Source organism: Chelonia mydas, chromosome 8 (genome assembly GCF_015237465.2).
Source record: "Chelonia mydas isolate rCheMyd1 chromosome 8, rCheMyd1.pri.v2, whole genome shotgun sequence".
NCBI classification, from domain to species: domain Eukaryota; kingdom Metazoa; phylum Chordata; order Testudines; family Cheloniidae; genus Chelonia; species Chelonia mydas.
In genome coordinates this window covers 70,529,449-70,551,227 of record NC_057854.1, presented here as the reverse complement: position 1 = coordinate 70,551,227, position 21,779 = coordinate 70,529,449, and the positions used below count along the sequence as shown (strand labels likewise).

At 37.6% G+C, this 21,779-nt stretch overlaps 1 protein-coding gene across 7 annotated transcripts in view; it reads right to left on the bottom strand.

The window, feature by feature from the left end:
• DPYD (dihydropyrimidine dehydrogenase) overlaps positions 1 to 21,779 on the bottom strand; it is a 558,093-nt gene that overhangs the window by 458,178 nt on the left and 78,136 nt on the right. For all 7 annotated transcript variants that reach the window (XM_043553083.1, XM_037907332.2, XM_043553087.1 and 4 more), the window contains exon 3: positions 8,493 to 8,575. In XM_043553083.1, the coding sequence (XP_043409018.1) occupies positions 8,493 to 8,575 (83 nt within the window). The remainder of the gene's footprint in view (positions 1 to 8,492; positions 8,576 to 21,779) is intronic.

Genomic DNA, 21,779 nt, shown 5'->3' with positions numbered 1-21,779 from the left:
TGGAATGGCCTCCTTGCTTAAAAATGTGGCCATATTTTACAACAGTCTGTCCCATTTCTGACCCAGGCCCATACCCCATTCGTTTGTGTCAGTGTTCCTGTGTCCCAAGGGTTTGCACTGGTTATTGACGATCATTCAAAGTTGGCCCTCATGGTAGAAAACCTATTGTTCCAGTAGGGAAGAGTCATTCAGCGTTGATGGCTGTCTCATTGTTAGCCCTCTTCGAGGTGTCCCACAATCTAGCATGAATACACAATGTCTAGAACAGACTGACCTTGTAAAGATTAGACTGATTTTCAGCACCAGATGTCTCGACCCAACATCAAGGTTCCACTACACAGTGAGGGGTACAGTGAATGTTACAATCACAAAATGGTGTTCTCAAAACAATATGGAGTTCACAATTTGACCCAGACAACTTAACCCCATCTGTCAGACACAGTATAGATCTTCCTCCTTGTTTTGTAATACATTTAGGCATAGTACTACCAAAAGTTGCAAAGTGCTTCAAATGTTCTCTAGCTATTCCTATACTGGGCATATAAAATACCATACAAAATATAATTGGCTACACAGACATGTTCAGCACCTTCCATAAATTGCCACGTAATTAATTACTATGAATAAAAGTTACGTAAAATGATCCTCATCACGTGACGTCGATAAACATAGGAAATTCTAAGGAAAGTATGACCTCTTATCTTAATTTCCAGGAAGAAACAGAATATATTTAACTATCAGAAATGTACAGTGAGTAACATTTAGAACTTGAGAACATTTCAACACAGCTGAAAACAAAAACACAACATGATCTCCAAATTTAAAGTAGTGTCCAAATGATTGATTTGCTTTATCAAGGCCAAGATTTTAAAAAGCCACCAGTGATTTTTGGGTCCCAGTGTTTTTTGGGTGCTTAACTTGAAACATTTTACAGGACCCTGAATTTTTTCTTCTTGAGTTGCTATAATCATATAAGGGAGTACAGCATAGTTACACTTAGGAGGAAAGAGGAAACAAAGCAACTTTCAGTAAATCCATAGGAAGTACCACTTATCTCTCCCAAGTCAAGAAATGTCCCAAGCAGCATCTGAACAACAGATAAAATTATAAACAATGTGCATGGATAAAAATGGATGGATGAAAACTATGATAAATATCATGTTAGCAAGGAGTTGCTCATTGTCATATATCATTCCTGTTGGGGAAATTAAGACTAAACACTGGCAAGATATCAGGGAAGGATGGGAATGTTTGTCTATGGGGAATTTTTATTGATAAAGACCTTGTAGAAACACCTAAAAGGAAATCCATCATCTGCTGGAGAAGGCAAGACCAAGACCCTATAGAGTAACACCACTTTTCAAATGTATCCCAGATTTTAGACTACATTAAGAGGAAACTGATTATTACTAGCCTCATGACGAACAGGAACAGAACTGAATCAGTCCCTGTAGATTATGGTCCTAGAAAAGTGAGGTAGTAGAGAGGCGTAGTCTCATATCCACACTCTTCGTATAAGAGAATAAGGGACATGTGTGTCAAAAATGCATTACATAATTAATTCCATTCCATCCTGTCCAATTTTCCTCCTCTAGCTCTTACAGATGGAAATGGAAATATATCTGTCCTCTCTTGCTCAGGAATGTATATACCCGTAATTCAAATTTGAATATCTTTGTACGGAACTACAGAAAGGTCTAAACTAGTTAATAAGGAGGGACTTAGCGACATCTACACCAGGTATCCAAAAATTAATGGTTTTATTTTCTACTCATGAACTTGTAATCATACTCAGACAATCTCCCCAAGAAACAACCTACCCATATAAGGATACCATTCACAAAAGTAGGAGATGGATTCATCTAGAATTAGGATACATAAATGTATGTCCACTTAGCCACTCTTGATACCTCACTCCTTGATAACATAAACCATTTTGTCCTTGTTGGTAAAGTAAACAAACACATGCAGACCATCAGAGAGATCTCATGGGATACTGATAGAGGCACTGTTTGTCTAATGTTCTCTACTTTTGGACAGAGAAAATTTACATGAGATGTAATGCCCAACTGAATATTACTTATGTAGTACCCAAAAATTTGTTACAAGCTTTTAAGATATATAATAATTCAGGACTCTGCCATGAAGCACTTACATTAAAAATAGTAAAATACAGTTAGAGGGAATGAAAGGGAGTAACACAATACCTTCTGTCATTTCCCATTCCCCCGCCAAAAAAAATTTTCCTTCTGAATTTTACCTTTGACTTTATTATAGATTCTTGCCCCCAAGCCTCTGTTTACTATTTTTCTTTTAACCTTAGCCTGCCTGAGAAGGAAAACCAAAACCATTTCTCATAAAACCCAATTTACATTTCTAATACTAATCACCCTCAGGACTGCTCTAACTTGTACACCTGAAGGCACACCAGCACTCCCTGCCCGCCCCAGCTCATGCCCCTCCACATGCCACATGTGACAAGGCTTCAGGAGATAGCATAAAGGAAACAGGAATTTTGATGCAGCACTTAAGAATAGCAGAAAGAAGCTTTACAGAGGACCAGAATTTATCTCTTCTATAGTGGATCTGTGTTAAGATCAAATTGAGCCCTATTTAGGATATGTTTAATATTCTTATACACAGACATTATACATAGACTTTTATGCTATTGTTTCTGACAAGTTACTGTATAAAATACCAAACAAGATGAAAGTAATACATATTCAAAATATCTAAACCACTAGTTTTTCCACTTGTAAAACATGGATTCAAAAATTAAATTTCCATTCATGGTTTACTTAAGCTTAGCAATTACATTAAAATATGATAGTATATCCACAATGGTGTATTTATTAACAAGATTAACAAAACATTATAATCATACCAGCACTTCAATTATGTGTACTTAAAATTAAACCAAATTCTCACAATACCAATCATTATACCCTGAATAATGTTAACTATTTGCAGCTCATTATCTATGTCATGATCTAGGTGTAAAATAATATGCAAATTAGAACTAGGAGCATTTCCTAGGCTTTAGTATTATAGATATTCTGTGATTTTAAAAATATTTTGCACATGTTTAAAATTATACATAATATCTTACATAATGGTACAAACACACACCACAACCCTAAGAAATGTGTTTTTCATTTCATTCTTAATTTAAATATTTAAATTCAGAATTTAAATATACTTAAAATTTAAGTTGATTTTCTGTAGGGTTGTTTCTATCAGATTGCAGAGGTGCTGAATACTAGCACTTTAATGAACTACTGTGCTGAAATAATTGCTAGTTACTGGGATGACTTGTGGAAAGAAGACTTCAGCAGTATGAGTGCTCAGCTGTTGTACAAAATGTTCAAATCCAAGACTGAATATCCTTTGCATAAAGCTATTAAAGTGAAGAGGAAGACACAGTTTTCCTGCATCTTCCTGAAATGAATTCACAACTGTCTTGGAAGCTCAATGAACTGGATCATACTGGAGACCTTGCTTTAGATCTAGCCCTTTCTCTCAAAGATTGGAAAGCATTGATGTGAATATGGTGAACAAGAAAGGCTGGAGTCTGTTACACAAAGCCTTCCAAAGAAGAGAGAAGTTTGCTGCCAATTTTCTCATTAAAAATAGTGCCCATGTGAATGTTGCTACAGTGGGAAAACAGGAGACTGCTCTGCACCTTGTGTCATCATGCAGTTCCAAGAAGCACTGGCCAGCTGTGATGTCAGAGATGACAAAGATTACAGTGTCCTTCTTACAGGCTGGAGCCAATCCAAACATGCAAGACTGCAAAGGAAGGACCCCATTACGTGCCTCAACTGTTGTTACAATTGATCCTCTATTCAGTCAGCTTCTCCAGTGCAAACAACTAGACTTAGAACTGAAGAAGGCTTGCAAGTCAGTATGTCACAGTGTCTGTCCTGTCTCAGTGTAGGGACCAGAGAGATCAAATCAAAAGTGAAGAGTGACAGAAACAACTGGACAAGCAAACAATGTAAAAGAAGAGGAAGAATATGTGCAGAGAAATGAAACACAGGGATTTTGTTGCAAGATAAGAGAACTAAATGGCGCATATGAGTTGAAGATGTTGGCCGTGAAAAACAGGCAGGGACAAATAATTGAGGATGAACAACCAAGAATAAGTGATTGAAAAACATTTTGAAGAGCTGTACAATGTACAGAACACACTAAATAAACAGTTCTGGAAAAACTTCCCTGTACAAATGAGGGAGAACAGATACCAAAATTCTAAGTAGTAAAAATCTTGACAGAAAGTTTTAAAAAGAAAAAGGGAAGTGACAACATAACTGCAGAGCTGCCGGAAACACACAGTAAAAGTGATCCACAAGTTATTTAACAAGATTTACAAACAAGAGCAAGTGCTGAGAAAATGCAGGAAAGTAATAATAGTACCGATATATAAAAAAGGAGATAAGAAACTACAGATGAATCAGTTTATTGAGCATGCCAGAAAAAGCATTCACCAAGATGTTCCAGAAGAGAATGAGGAGGTACATGGACGTGGTGCTTCCAGAGGAACAGGTTTGAGTCAGGATGAAATACAATACATCCATTATTTGTGATAAGACAGATATTGGAGAAGTACATGGAACACAACTAAACCTGTTACTACTTTTCAACATGGTGACAAAGAACTAGAACAAGTGGAAACATCTGTGTACACTGGGGGACTAGTACAGAAGAATGGGAATTGTGAAGATGACATAAAAGAACCACCAGACTTGCTGGTATTGCATTTGGAAAACTCTGCAAGGTCTGGAAGGCTAAAGACATTTCAATAAAAATGAAAACGGGATATCTGAGACAATTGTCATACTGCTGCTCAGACAGGTCGGACTGCTGGAATATGAAGAAAGCTGATGAACAAACTATACTGACTGCAAAAATGAAGTGGCTGAGGGAAATACTGAGAGTTTCAAGAAAGCAAAACTTAAAAAATTAAATGAGAAGATAAGCTGTTACAGACGATCCAAAACAGACGATCGTGATAGCTTGGACTTGTGTCAAGAATGGACCTGGAAAAGATGCCATACATGACAATACATACTAAAGTGCAAGGACCTAGAAGACAGGAAGACCAATGATGCATTGGATTGACCTGTTGGAGACATAGAATAAAAAGGTTTAAGGATTAACAAAGCCACAAAGCTGATACAAGACAGAAAGTGGGGGAAACACTTCATTCAGCCCCATCGTCTCTGCTGAGCTGACAGACAGGAATCAAAGACAGAAGACCCTTTTTATACAGAAGTACAGTGATATTCATATTCTAAGAGCATGTTTAAATCTATGTTAAATTGAGTGTTTTTTCCCCACAAAAGAAAGATAAAATGGGAGGTCTTGTTCCAAACTGGGCCACTGGGGAGAAACATTCATTTGTGGCTCTTATCTGGTAGACAAGCAGTGATACTCTGGGAAATCAGAGTAAATTTGAGCAGACTTCCCACTAAACTTAGGGCTCATCTGAGATCTACTTAACTATCTAACTAGGTTTATTGATTGGTTGGTTTTACCATGGCTACAGAATCTGAGACTCCCTGTGTAACCCCTCACTACACACTTTTCCCAAATATGCAATCACACATGTATTTGAGGATCTGAGTTGTATCATCCATTCAGAAATATACAATAGCTTTGCCAGAATATATCTTTGTCCTCTCAGGGCCTGATTTTAAGTCCTTAGATGTCAATAGGAGTCTTTCCAATGATCTGATCCTCAAAGATGTATTCGCACAGAATCATAGGACTGGAAGGGACCTTGAGAGGTTATCTAGTCCAGTCCCCTGCACTCATGACGGGGTAAGCATTGTCTAGACCATTCCTGATAGGTGTTTGTCTAACCTGCTCTTAAAAATCTCCAATGATGGAGATTCCATAACCTCCCTAGGCAATTTATTCCAGTGCTTAAGCACCCTGACAGTTAGGAATGTCCAACTAATGTCCATCCTAATCCTCCCTTGCTTCAATTTAAGCCCATTGCTTCTTGTCCTATCCTCAGAGGTTAAGAAAAACATATTTTCTCCCTCCTCCTTGTAAAACCTTTTATGTACTTGGAAGCATAGTTATACATGACTAATTTGCTCATGGAGTTTGATCCTGTACCATTGAAGTCAATAGAAGCTTTGCCATTGGCTTCACTGGGTGTGTGATCAGGCAAGATACTAAATTACCCCCAAAAATAGGGGTGGTTCTCAAAACCATGAGAAGTTTTAGCCCTATGGAGCAAGTTATTTGGATACTGCCATTAAAAACAACATGTTGCTGTGCCACATTTCCAGGCACAAGATTTTTTCCTCCAATGTAATAGCTGGAATAAACGGTGTGCACAGTATTGTCAATACAGAACTCTCTGCTTCTCATTTTACACATCTCTAAGGTTTATCGGAGATCCAAAACAGAAAATTAAGCATTCAGGGACATGTGTGACTTTCTGGCACTGCTGAAAACTGTGGTGCCCTAGAACAATGAATGTTCATCCATAGATACAGTTTATTCGCTTGTGACAGATATGAGGACTTACCTCTGTGTTATATGAAGTTATTCAAGTATGATCAAGTGAAACTTGCTAATACAAGTGAGAAGTGTTTTATTTAACTCTTCAACAACACAAGAAAATTCAGCTGAATGAAAGCTGCTTATAAGATGAAAAAGAGGATTGTAATATTATATGATGTGTGTCACACCTCTCAGTGAAACAAAAGGCATTTCCCAGTCTGGTTTGTCCACTAAGAGATGAAACAGCTGAAAAGGAAGTTTGTGACAAGTCTTAAACCACTTTGGTGCTTCTAAGCGAACCTACCATATAGAACAACATACACCTCCAAAACAACCCCTTGTATCAGGTATACAACCTTTGAAATTCTGTCATTCCATGGCCACAGAATTTTGACCACCAGAGAAAGCATGCAGCAAATTCTAACAGTAAACTTTGGTGAGCCACGTGCCACAAAATGCTGCCACTGTAACCGTGAAATGTTTTAACACCGACTGTTAGAAACGGACCATCTTCTTGAAATCTAGCCTGTTTAAAAGGAAGTGTTTAAAAGTAGTTTCACATGCCACATCTGCCCCCAAATCACTTTTCTATGTTTACTGTTGTTTTCTCTCTCCTGTTGCAGTGTGAAAGACCCACACAAACAGAGGAAACAGACTGGCTATACAGAAGCAAGACCAAACATGACTACACAGAGACTGCTCTCAAATGCATGAAGTAAAGAAAATGAAAAACCAAAAATAACTTATCTAATCTTTCAATTGTTATGTGAACAATAGTAAGTGAAAATATTCAGATAGAAGTGGATTTGTTGTTCAAGTAATAAGAGCTTTCAAAACAGCCAGGATTGGATTTCATGTGTGAACACTCTTGCGAACAGTTATTTACACTCTTGTTCTTGGGAAGCAAGAGCACTGTGAACAAGACTGTAGATAAAAACTTGCTCATCTGAATATCCATAAATTTAAAGGGATTATGAATACTAACCAAATGAATTGGTGGCATGTGTTTGCAAGCGGACTCAGACTTGTTGTTGAATTTGTCCAAATCTTAAAATTACTCTCTTTGACACCAAAGAGAAGTTAAATGAAGTGGGGTCTGCATTGCTACACATTTTTGCCCTGTTAAGATTTTCCTTTTACTGCCCTGCTTTCAGAGTCACTTACTGGCACATAACTTCCATTATCATTTACATCACCTCTGAAATTGGTCAAATTAGTTTTCAAAGAATAAAAGATACTTCAGAAACCCTGGACCCAAATCTGCCACCTTTAGTCACATCGAGTAGTACCTTGCTTTGGGCCCAGTACAAATTACTTTAATTGGACTACTCTTGGAGCAAGGCACTACCCAGCGTGAGTAAGGATGGCAGAATTAGATCCATTCGTTGAGCAATTCTAATTTATTTTAAAAAATTCTAAGCATAATGCTAGATACTGAATGTATAAAATAAAGGGAGCTTCAGTATAAGTATTGTGTTAAAAAGATTGTGCTTACTTTGCAAGATGGAAACCATTGATTTTTTTAAGAAACACAGTAATGTAATCCTGTTAAAGTCGAATAGAAAAAGAAAGTACACGGGCCACTATATATAGAAAGTTAAATACAAATTAGGAGCAAATACAGCACCACTGTACATTCAAAGCACCACAGTACAATTTCTTAACACTTACACAATTTAGATGAACAATATTTTCATTCATTCACACTGTTCAGTATAAATATAAAACAAGGTACCCCTTAAGCATTTTAAGTAACAAATTAAACATTTACGTTTTTTACTGTGCAGTGAGGCTTAACATTTATGCAGCTTCAAAACCAAAGTACAGCCTCAAGGGATGCCTCTCTACTGACAAATTAATACCTTAGAGAATAGAGCTGAATGGTGGCAATGAACTCATTTGTTCCCCCAATAATGAAGAATGACTCTTTCTTTACCACATCTGTGACTGTTGCTATGGTGACCCAGACTTACCTCATTGCTTCTCGAAGTGCCCCACGTTCACTAAGAGTCGTATGCTTGATGTCATCAAAATTATTTTCTAGCATCTCACAGTTCTGCAATAAATGGAAAAATCCACATTAGATTCTTAAGCAGCATTCTAGCATCATAAATTATATTCACTGTAGTGAAAACATAACTGATTTATATTGTTTATATATTCACACAAATTATGCATTCTGTTTTAATTGCATAGAAGTCATTAAAAGCGACACTGTGAATTCAGTAACAAAGTAAGAACAAAAGCTTATGATATGGTTGTCCTGGAAATCCTTTTATCAGTGTTCTATAGTGTGGTATATAGAATTTTCTTCTATATCAATTTTTTTTTTTTTTTTTTTTAAGGAATAACAGATGTGTTCTTTTGCAGTAAAAAATGCTACAAAACTACTGTTATATCTAACAGGCAAACTTACAAATGTGGCAAAGTAGAAATACAATATGCTGAATTTAGACATCATAATCTATACATTAAATTCTGTACAATGAAACATTCCGTATTACATGAAAAAGACTAATCATCCTAAATTCTATGAGTTTCAAACTTTAAGATAGTGTGTTTATAAAGATATCACAACAGCTGATTAAGTTTTTTTTTCCAAACTGAAGAAGCAAAGGCTCTATTATTTCCAAATGAAAAGACTCTAGTATTTTCATTTCATTAAAATGAAATTAGCAATTTTGTGAGAATAAAAATTTAAAAAAAAAATAAATACCAAAATAGGCTTCTCCTTATGTAACCTGTTAATTCTTAGCAAACATATAGCAAGCTCCACTATTCAGAGTGCTGCCCCTGTTTTCCTCTCTAAATTTCTATTGAAACAGTAGGCCTGATTCTCTATTGCTATGTACCTTCTGAAGTCATTTATAACTTTGAAAAGCGAGTACCTTTTAGGAGGCATAATATAGTTTTAGAGAAATACAACACAATTATTATTACTATTATTCAATGACTATTTTAATTCCACACTTATAATTGCTAAAGTAACATGTTCATCAGAATCAAAACTAAGCTCACACAAAACAATTCACATTTTGAATTTAATTATTTACATTTTATTCTTATTTTACATGTAGTTTATTATTGTTTATAATATTTAGATGAATTTTACAGTGCACATCTTAAAAGATAAAAAAGGACAAATGGATCATATGAACATAACACCCTTCTCCTCTGTCAACACATTTTACATTTTCATAATTATATCCAATCTATGGCTATCACAATTATTACATATATATATCTTGCATGAAAGAAAAAATACTAATCAGTCTCCCGTATGTAACTTTATTAAAAGGTCTTATAAGCTGATCCAGCTAATATCAGAATTAGTCTTTTCTTTGAACTATGCTACAAAAATTAATACATACTATTAAACAGCTTACTTTATATGCAATAAAAAAATTTCAAATCAGTAAAAATAATGTGAAGTAAACTTATATGTGTAAGGAACTTTCTCCATGTCATCTCTTTTTTTAAATGCCATTTGAAAAACACTGCATGCTACCACACTACCAAGATGGTCATTGGATTAAGTTTTTTCCTCACATGCAGTACAATCAGTACTCCTTTGTATGGTAAAATCCTTCTCACCACACTCATTTGGTTAATGAGAGGACTCAAGTCAGTACTCTCAGTACAAGTCAGGCAAGCAGAATTTAGCCATACAAGAAAATATTTCTTTATTTAGATTTGTGTGCATTGTTCTTTGGGCTGTAAACTCATATGCAGACAGGTCATTTCTATAAAATACATCTGAGAAATTCAATCTGGCAATGCCAGTATTTCATAGAAATATAAGGCTGAAGGATCGTCAAGAGGTCTTCTAGTCTATCCCCCAGGGCTGTGGCAGGATTAAGAATACCCAGACTATCCCTGTCAGATGTTCATGCAACCTGTACTTAAAAACATCCAATGATGGCGATTCCATATAAGCACTCCTGATCCACCATAACCCACAAACAAAGCTGTGTGAATAACTGATTTTTTTTTTTTATTTGCTGGCAATTCTGAAACACAGACCCACACCCACACCCACACAAATACACTTTTCAGAAAACCAAGTAGTAAAAGCAGTTTATTTTGGGTCAAATGAAATATTTATTTTTACCTGAACCAAAATGTTTTGTTCTGATTTTGACATTTATATTTATTTTAAAAAACCCAAAGGAAATTTCAACACAAAAAGCCATTTCAAATCAAACAATCTAAATGCTATTTCAAAAATGACAAAACAAAATCTTTTCATTTTTTCAGAATTTTTTAACTTTTTGTTTGTTTGTTTTTAATTAAACAAACATTTTTGCTGTATGTACACAAATTCATGAAATTTTTCAGGTGACCCGAATCGGCATTATTTGCCAACAAAAGTTTTGGGCAACACATTTTCTCCAGGTCTATTCAACACTAAATGCCTCTTCACAACGAAATCAAATCATACCTTCTACTCCTCCAAAAAAGCTGTGGTAAGAGACAGGATTTGGGGCATGCCCTGTGTGACGGGTTGGATCACAGAAACCCCCTTCGGAACTGCCAACTGATATGCCAAGACTACTTCTGCTCCTGCTTTCCTACCCTGGCAGCTTAGTACTCCAGCATCCTGTCTTGCTGAGCCAGATATGCCAGTCTGCTCCAACACAGACCCAGAGTCTGAACCTCATGCCCCAAAGCTGCAGACTTAACTAAAAGCAACGTACAGAAGTGTTCCTGTCTTTAACACTCAGATGCCCAACTCCCAATGGGATCCAAACCCCAAATAAACGTATAAATTGTTTGCCCTCTATAACACTGATAAAGAGGTATGCACATCTGTTTGCCCCTCCCCCCCCAAGTATTAATACATCCTCTGGGTTAATTAATAAGTAAAAAGTGATTTTATTAAATACAGAAAGCAGTATTTAAGTGGTTCCAAGTAGTAACAGACAGAACAAAGTGAATTACCAAGCAAAATAAAATAAAACACACAAGTCTAAGTCTAGTATAGTAATAAAACTGAATACAGATAAAATCTCACCCTCAGAGATGTTTCAGTAAGTTTCTTCGACAGATTGGATGCCTTCCTAGTCTGGGCACAATCCTTTCCCCGGTACAGCCCTTGTTCCAGTTCAGGTGGTAGTTAGGGGATATCTCATGATGGCTGTCTCACTTTGTTCTGTTCCACCCACTTATATATCTTTTGCATAAGGCGGGAATCCTTTGTCTCTCTCTGGGTTCCCAACCCCTCCTTCTCAATGGAAAAGCACCAGTTTGAAGATGGATTTCAGTTCAGGTGACATGATCACATGTCACTGTAAGACTTCATTACCCACTTGCCAGCACACACACATACAGGAAGACTTACATGTAAAACAGCCATCTGCAGTCAATTGTCCTGGTTGATGGGAGCCATCAAGATTCCAAATCACCATTAATGGCCCACACTTTGCATAATTACAATAGGCCCTCAGAGTTATATTTCATATTTCTAGTTTCAGATACAAGAGTGATACATTTATACAAATAGGATGACCTCACTCAGTAGATTATAAGCTTTGTAATGATACCTTAGAAAAGACTTTTTGCATGAAGCATATTTCAGTTACATTATATTCAAACTCATTAGTATATTTTCATAAAATCATATAGAGTGCAACGTCACACCCTGAAACTCAACAGCCACAAGCTCTGTAGCTCAAAAGTGAAGGAGGAAGACAAGTTCAAGAGCATAGGGCCCTTCATTGAGAACACCCTACTTCCAGCCATAGTTGGACACCATCTAGGAACCATGAGCTTGAATGTCCCAGCCATCCTGTACTATGGGTATAAAATATGAGGAGAGACACGCAGGAAAATAATACAGGGTTTTACAGAGCAAAAATCAGCCCCCTTTCAACTGCTCCTGTAAACAAATTGGAATACATTACCAGCAGTGCTCCAGAGATTCCAAGTGGAAAGTACCACCAAAGTCTACTCTAGCCAACTTTCCTCATGGTCTACGTAGAGCACATTACATTTGTTTAGTTGGAGAGTAATAAAGGCAGCAAATCCACATTCAAAGAAAAGTTTGCAATCTTCTAGCCTAGCAAAGGGCTAAAGAATAAGCCCCCTTGACCACTAATATCTGGACATCCAAGCATAGCCAAGGAATAACAAAGCATGCAATTTACAGACCTAGACCAATAAATGCAATGTCTTTTTTTGAGACAGAAGATCTTACTCCTGTCATTTCCATCAATTGCTTTCAACCAACATTACCTTTGTCTTTCCCATCTAAGGCCCAATCTTGGCTAGACACTGGAAGAGCCATCAGCTTCACCATTCAGAGCAGATAAACTAAACTAGAGACTAGGACAAGCATCCTGTGAACTAGGACAAGCATCCCATACCACCAAATTATCTCCCTCTGTGGTTTTTCATATATGTGAGTGGACATAGCAATACACCTCAGGAGAAAGCCCTAGGGTCAGCAGAGCAATCATCCAGTCCTCTGAGAGAAAATAGAATGGAGCCACTCTGTCCACACCTATCAAGGTATCCAGGTGCACCTTTATGGTGTATACAAGAATCAGCATGGACACTTGATTTCTTTAACCATCTCTGAAAGGATATTATTGTCCCACAAGACTAGTACAGTCTTTTATTGTTATCATACATAAAGCCTTTCAGCACCCCTTGCAAACACATACAAGCATAAGACCTTGTTGATCAGTTAAGCTCAGATATGATTTTCACCACCAGCTTTTTAAAAATACTTTTTCAGGGGAGAATAGCAATTGTGTATGGTTTGCAACTATCATTCCTAATTAGTGGGATTCAATAATCAAAGTAACTTTGTTCAAAGCCTTGAATTTTCTGGATATCCATGAACTACTCAGAAAAGGACACTCAACCCAAGCAACCTTATCCACTTGTATGTGGGGATCAGAAACGAAATCCTCGGTTTGCAATAGCTAGGGCCACTACTGCAGTACATGGGCAGAAGTAGCAGCAGCAGGCTATTGCTTCCCCACAAAAATGTTTATGGAACACCTGCCCACTGGTGACTCGCTACCTTCAAGTTTTGATTCCAAAGATATAAGTAAATAAAAATTAAAGTCAGCTTTTGGCTGAGAACAAGCATAAAAAATTTCAGCCAACAAAAAAGGATTTTTCAAAAAGTTATGAACATATGAAAACAGGAAGTTCTAACACAAGTTTAATCATGCTCTTAACTACAGCACTGGTAAATGCCACAACTTGGACAAACCATGAGCAGGATGAATTGTACATTCAGAAGTCAAAAAGGAAAAAAAAGGATAAGGCTCACTCTACTGTATATATCAATAAAGGCTAGATTAATATCATAAATATTTTGCATCAGACAGTTGTGGTTTTTTGGTCCACACACTGCAAAGACTTAACTATACTGAGCAATTAAACTCCCAGGTGTTCAGGTTTCAGCAGCAATTACAGTACAAAATGTAACCACAAGCAATGAAAAAAACTGTCTTTGGTGGCTTTCTGCCAAGTTATTCCCTATGTGTCTAGATAAGGTCTAAAAGTTTCAAGTGCAATGGAATAATTATAGAGTATTTTATATATTAGTTCTGTTAACATTCGTATAGTGATATATGATACCAAATCAAACAACATCCCAAAGAGGTTTATGATAGCAAAGCAAATACAAGGAGACATGATTAAAGTCAAAACTAAATGAAACAAGGTCATTAGACGTTGTGCTATTGTTCATAAAACCAAAAGGTAACGAAACCCTAAAATCTATTTTTAAAAAATTCTAACGTAACTCACTTCAAATAAAAGGTCAGGTTTCAGGTTCTGAAATGAACTGGAAGCAAGAGGGATCAGAAAGAAGTTCAGATACATAAATAAGTGACTTATTTAACAGATATTAAACCTGAACTAAAGCATACTGTATCAAAATGGAAAAAAATTCCTGGAGACTCAAGACCTCATTTCCACAGGGAATAAATTGAACCTATTAAATTTCATTCTGTCTCTCTACAAAATAATAATAATTACCACATTTAAATAAACCCATTATCACATATTATGAAAAAATACAAAAACTTACCGTTCTATACACCTTCTTCACGACTATACAAGTTACTACAGAAAGACTAAATATAAGAATATTGAATACAAAGAGCTGCCAATGACTGCAGGAGGCAGGTAATTGTCCTGGTCTCAACCCAGAAAATCCCCATCCTTCAGACTTACTGAACACTGGCATCATCTGATGGCTTCCTTGGCACACTAATGGAGCTTGAATCTATGCCATGGGGAACACAGGAAGGAAGGCATGTTATGGGAGCAAAGCAGAGCAAATTGATGGGGCAACTGTACAGTGAGGGATGAAGAGGAAGGATGGATATGGGGGAAGAAGGGAAATGAATTAAAAAACCCAAATACTAACATCACCTGTACCTAGCATAACCAGGAACATTTTGCTATCATTTGTCTATTGCAATTTGTTTGCCTAATCTATATAGATTGCAAGATATTTTGGGCAGTGACTGTGTCTTCCTGAACTATGTTTGTACCACACCTAGCACATTTTTAACTAATAAATAACAATAGCAGCTTGAGATCTGGACACAAACTTCACAACATGGAACTCTGGCTCTAACAGGCTGAGCAAGGCCAAGGACTCCAAAACACCTTCAAACATGGAGCAAATTCAGAACTTCCCAGATCTGTTAATAATGGTTGAACTAAGGAGATGTCTTACACCATGCGTATAGCTAAAATTCTTGTTATTAATCCCTAAATGCATGACCTTACACTTCTCACTATTAAATTTCATCCTATTACTATTACTCCAGTTTACAAGGTCATCCAGATCCTCCTGTATGATATCCCGGTCCTACGATCTCCTTGGCAATACCTCCCAGCTTTGTATCATCCGCAAACTTTATTAGCACACTCCCACTTTTTGTGCCGAGGTCAGTAATAAAAAGATTAAATAAGATTGGTCCCAAAACCGATCCCTGAGGAACTCCACTGGTAACACTGTGTGTTAGGGTTGTGACAGAAGTGAAGTCTTACTTTCAAAAATGTCTTTCTAACCCTTCAACAGCTTCATGCTTTTGTAAAGTGGTCTGTACTTCCTAGCTGTGTCCTGCCTTTTCTCCGGTTAGTGTTACAAAAGTGATTCTTTATTCAAACTCCTAGGCGCAAAGCCGGATCCTGAAGTACCTCCTGGCTCTGAAACTCACAGACTATCTAAAACAGTGCTACTCGAAGTGGTGGTCTGCGGACCGGTGCCAGTCCACGAGCCATTGGCTGCCGGTCTGCGCACACATTGGAAAAAAAAATTGCCAGTCCCCCACATCAGATAGCTTGAGAACCACTGATCTAAAACACACTTGTGCCGCCTAGTGTCATCACACAGAGTCTCCCTAAGCCATAGCAGGCACTGTTACTACACTACACCATGGAGGGCTTAGGAATCTGAGTTTTGACAAGATCATTATCCCATAACCCAAGCTAAAACCATCCTGTGAGCTACTACTGATCAAGGAACTGATCCCACTCCCATTGAAATCAATTGCAAATCTCTCATTGACTCAGATGAGGGCAGGATCATGCTCTAAGCCATTTTCTGGTAGTTTAACTGTATCCTGAAATACTTTACATAAGAATTTCAAAGATATCAGTATTACAGATAAAGTCTTACACACATTTCTAGGTAGTTGGGGAAAAAAAAATCTTTTGATCTGACAATAGCTGTAAGACCTATTCTAAAGCTGCCTGTATCACTGAAGTTGTGTAGATATCTTATCCTACTTGACATGCTGCAAATAAAAATCTTTTTTTAAAGTACTCTCTACCTTTTTGTGGAGAGTGTCGATAGGTAGAAATACTGTTGTCCCCTGGGACTACTGAATTCTTTAAGTTAAGTGGTACAGCATTATTTTAAGAAATATTAACCATTTTTCTTAGGAAGATCAAGCTTCCTCCAAATATTTATGGAGGCAAATCCTACAATGTTTAGTGAGGAAAATCTCCCATAATATCAATGGGAATGTTGCTTCAGTAAAGACTGCAAGAAATGTACAGTGGTTCCTATCTCTAAAAAATTAGCAGCTCTAAGCTCTGGGGCTTGAATTTTCTGTTACTGCTGATGCTAGAGCAAGATGCTACAAAGGGTGCACTTTCACACCACCTTAAAAAAGGGGTACATAAACATGGTTTTAGTTGCAAATATAATATTCTTCAGATATTCGACATATGAGGATATCTAATTTTTTTCATTAATGGCCAGATCTCAAGACCACTGAAGTCAATGGGAATCTTTTGATTCACTTCAACTGGCATTACATCTGACAAATGACATCGGTGTAAAGCCTCAAACAAGACCTATACATAAACTATTCCTTATTTTAAAACCCAAAAGCCTGCCTCTGTAGCAAACGGTGAATAATTTTCAATATTCTGAGTTTAGAAATACTGAGTATATGGGGTTATTTGTTTTCAAAAGTTGCCTTGGTTCCTAGGGAAGCGATATGAGATTTGTTCCAAATGTAGGTATTGCTTCAGCAGTGAAATCCTCATTGCATAAGTGGGGTTAATTGCTGTGCTCTGGAGGTTTACTTCTTTGCAATGTTAATAAAAATGTTCCACATGTTCATGCTGTTTTATTAATTTTTTTTTCTTTGCCCACTTTACTCCAACAGGCACATGTCAAAGAACATTTCTGTGGGGGAAAAAAAAATCTTCCATTAAACAACAAAGTTGGATCCAATAGCAATTTTTTTTTTCATTTTTTGCCTTTTTTATCTTCCACCAATTCACAGGATGATAACCGGACGTTTCCTTTTCTTAAATCAGAAAAACCTCAGCAGCAATGTCTAACTGTGCCTGTCTGTTCCACAACAGAGGAAGAGCATGAACAATTTTGCACTTGAGAACCCGCTTTAAAGCAAAGAACTCTGGATGCTAAGTTACAAATCAGCACTTGCATCTCTCTTCTGTTCTGTTTATCATAGGGAACACCGAGTTTTCTATTCCTGTGTCATATCAGACAGAACCAACAACAGAAATGGGACCAAGAGACTGATCTGCAATTTAGATTTCAACCACTGGATCTCAACATCCTACCCTTACTTTCAAAGATGAGGAGCCGTAGTTTGTGGTTCACCTGCTTTGTCAGTTTTGAATAGAATCCCAGAAAAACTGTTTTAGACTTTTACATAAAAAACTATTAAGCACTTTCAGAAACTTTCTGGCCAAAATTTTCAGAAGGAAATCACTCAAGGCCAGATTTTCAAAATAGCTTAGATCCTATGTAGGCACCAAAATAAGTGACCAGATTTTCAGAAGAGCTCAGTAGATTAGGTATCCTTTGACATTACAATGACAGGTGCTGGTTGCTGATCACTTTTAAAAACCTGGCCCTTATTTAAGTGGATAAATGGGACCTGAGCTCTTTGGGAAATCAGCCCTACTTGTGGGTGCTGAGTACTTAGAAATTTGGCCCTGAACTTGTTTCAAAATCTGTCTTTACATTGCCAAACCCCTTGTTTCATGAAGTTACTGACTGAGTCACCTAATTACTATTAATATAATACCCAATACTTGATAGGTTTAGCAAGGCACTCTGAATCTTAGTCACTTTAGAAGTGTTTTCATTTCTTGCCTTGTAATATATTTGGATTTCACACCTCAAAATCGCAGTACAAACATTAAATAATTAATCCTCACATCATCCTTGAAATAGATAAGTATCATCCCAATTATATAGTGAGGGAAACTAAAGCAGAGAGAGAGATTATGTGACTTGCCCAAGGCTACCCAGCATGACAGTGGCAGAGCCAAGATTAGAACTCAGGACGAGTTGTCCAATTCCCAGTCCTGTGCTTATCTCAGAATGATCACGGCCACAAGAAGCTGACAGCTGAAATTGCATACTGTTAAAGCAGAATAGATATGATTACAATTCCACTGAGGAAACTAAACTGGTGCCAAAATTAAGAGATTCAAAGATATTAAGGTCAGAAGGGACCATTATGATCATCTAGTCTGACCTCCTGCACAATGCAGGCCACAGAATCTCACCCACCCACTCCTGCGATAAACCTGTCACCTATGTCTGAGCTACTGAAGTCCTCAAATCATGGTTTAAAGACTTCAAGGTGCAGAGAATCCTCCAGCAAGTGACCCGTGCCCCATGCTACAGAGGAAGGTGAAAAACCTCCAGGGCCTCTTCCAATCTGCCCTGGAGGAAAATTCCTTCCCGACCCCAAATATGGCAATCAGCTGAACCCTGAGCATATGGGCAAGATTCACCAGCCAGATACCCAGGAAAGAATTCTCTGTAGTAACTCAGATCCCACCCCATCTAACATCCCATCACAGGCCTTTGGGCCTATTTACCATGAATATTTAAAGATCAATTAACTGCCAAAATCATGTTATCCTATCATACCATCTCCTCCATAAACTTATCATGTTTAATCTTGAAACCAGATAGGTCTTTTGCCCCCACTGCTTCCCTTGGAAGTCTATTCCAGAACTTCACTCCTCTGATGGTTAGAAACCTTCATCTAATTTTAAGTCTAAACTTCCCGATTGCCAGTTTATATCTATTTGTTCTTGTGTCCACATTGGTACTGAGCTTAAATAATTCCTCTCCCTCTCCATTATTTATCCCTCTGATTCATTTATAGAGAGCAATCATATCTCCCCTCAACCTTCTTTTGGTTAGGCTAAACAAGCCAAGCTCCTTGAGTCTCCTTTCGTAAGACAGGTTTTCCATTCCTCGGATCATCCTATTAGCCCTTCTCTGTAGCTGTTCCAGTTTGAATTCATCCTTCTTAAACATGGGACAACAGAACTGCACACAGTATTCCACGTGAGGTCTCACCAGTGCTTTGTATAACAGTACTAACACCTCCTTATCTCTACTGGAAATACCTCGCCTGATGCATCCAAGACCGCAATAGCTTTTTTCACGGCCATATCACATTGACAGCTCATAGTCATCCTATGATCAACCAATACTCCAAGGTCCTTCTCCTCCTCCATTACTTCTAATTGATGCATCCCCAGCTTATAGCTAAAATTCTTGTTATTAATCCCTAAATGCATGACCTTACACTTCTCACTATTAAATTTCATCCTATTACTATTACTCCAGTTTACAAGGTCATCCTGATCCTCCTGTAGGATATCCCGGTCCTACGATATCCTTGGCAATACCTCCCAGCTTTGTATCATCCACAAACTTTATTAGCACACTCCCACTTTTTGTGCAGAGGTCAGTAATAAAAAGATTAAATAAGATCGGTCCCAAAACCGATCCTTGAGGAACTCCACTGGTAACCTCCCTCCAGTCTGACAGTTCACCTTTCAGTATGACCTGCTGTAGTCTCCGTTTTAACCAATTCCTTATCCACTTTTCAATTTTCATATTGATCCCCATCTTTTCCAATTTAACTAATAATTCCCCATGTGGCACCATATCAAACGCCTTACTGAAAACTAGGTAAATTAGATCCACTGTGTTTCCTTTGTCTAAAAGATCTGTTACTTTCTCAAACAAGGAGATCAGGTTGGTTTGGCACGATCTACCTTTTGTAAAACCATCTTGTATTTTGTCCCATTTACCATTGACCTCAATGTCCTTAACCACTTTCTCCTTCAAAATTTTTTCCAGACCTTGCATATTACAGATGTCAAACTAACTGGCCTGTAATTACCCAGATCACTTTTTTTTCCTTTCTTAAAAATAGGAACTATGTTAGCAATTCTCCAGTCATACAGTACAACCCCTGAGTTTACAGATTCATTAAAAATTCTTGCTAATGGGCTTGCAATTTCATGTGCCAATTCCTTTAATATTCTTGGATGAAGATTATCTGACCCCCCCCCCCCCCCCCCCCCCCGATTTAGTCCCATTAAGCTGTTCGAGGTTCGCTTCTACCTCAGATATGGTAATATCTACCTCCATATCCTCATTCCCATTTGTCTTGCTACCATTATCCCTAAGATCCTCATTAGCCTTATTAAAGACTGCGGCAAAGTATTTGTTTAGATATTGGGCCATGCCTAGATTATTGTTAACCTCCACTCCATCCTCAGTGTTTAGAGGTCCCACTTTTTCTTTCTTTGTTTCCTCTCTCCTGGAGGGCCGATCTGCCCAGAGATACCAGAGAATACTCAGTATTTAGGATTGCTACTTATAAAATGTTAGTATTGGTAAAGCAACTTTACATTTTCTGAGCCACATGTCCATTTCTGTAGCAATGTGTGCAGAAAGACAGGAGTGACATGAAAAGATCTGCTGCACAAAATGAGAGAACGTTGCTCAACAGCATGGATCTGAGTCTGCATGCCAGGCCTGATGTCACAAAGTGAATCAGGCGTGTCAATAAAGTGATAAACAGCACTAGAATATGCGTCCCCTCCAGCCCCATCACACCCTTGATGCTATTCCTCAGTTTTCTCCAGAACTTTCACAATCTTGAGTCTGCTACCCATGCTATCAATGGTCAGGTAATGGCATGCTGAGCGCCATCCATATTGGTACTTAGGCCACCCATCATAAGTAACTTGCTAATGTTTTCTGCATAAGTTACTGAAGTTTACAGGTTGGGGTGCCGCACCATTTGACCCCTCCCACTTGATCGTAGGCCAAATCTCCTTTTCCTCTATGTAAGGAAACATCACAGATAGTACGGCACATGGGGTACATTCTTGTAATTCAATGTGGTACCTCACCATACTTCTTAGCTACCTTTACCCAGGGCAGTGCTCTTTTAGAGCTCTTCCCAACAAAAGCTGCTATTTTCATTTCCCTCCACCACTTGCAGATCACAGGAATATATGGATTTCTGTGTTTAGGTTCTAGTCTTGTCTAAATGCAAATTATTAATATTAGTCATAGAGAAAGGTATTTCTCACTATACAAAATAGACATGATCCAAAGCCCACAGAAGTCAAGGGAACTTTTTTCATTAACTTCAATGGAATTTGGATCAGGCCCTATTAGAGTTTCTTTTCAGACACACTCTAGTATAAAAAGCAAGAACATAAAGACATGTGGTATGTTTGCTCTTAATTTTCTAAAGTGACATGCAGCTGAGTATTCAGTAGTACACACTGAATGCATATGCATCTAGATTTTTGGATGTTGAATTTGAGACAGCTTATGCCTGGTTTTCAAAGCTGCTGAAGACCTACAGCTTCCTCTGTAGATTCATCAACATCTTTGCAAATCAGGCAAAAGATGTCTCAACTTGGGCTCCAAAAAAACAACAACAAAAAAAGGCAAACAAAAA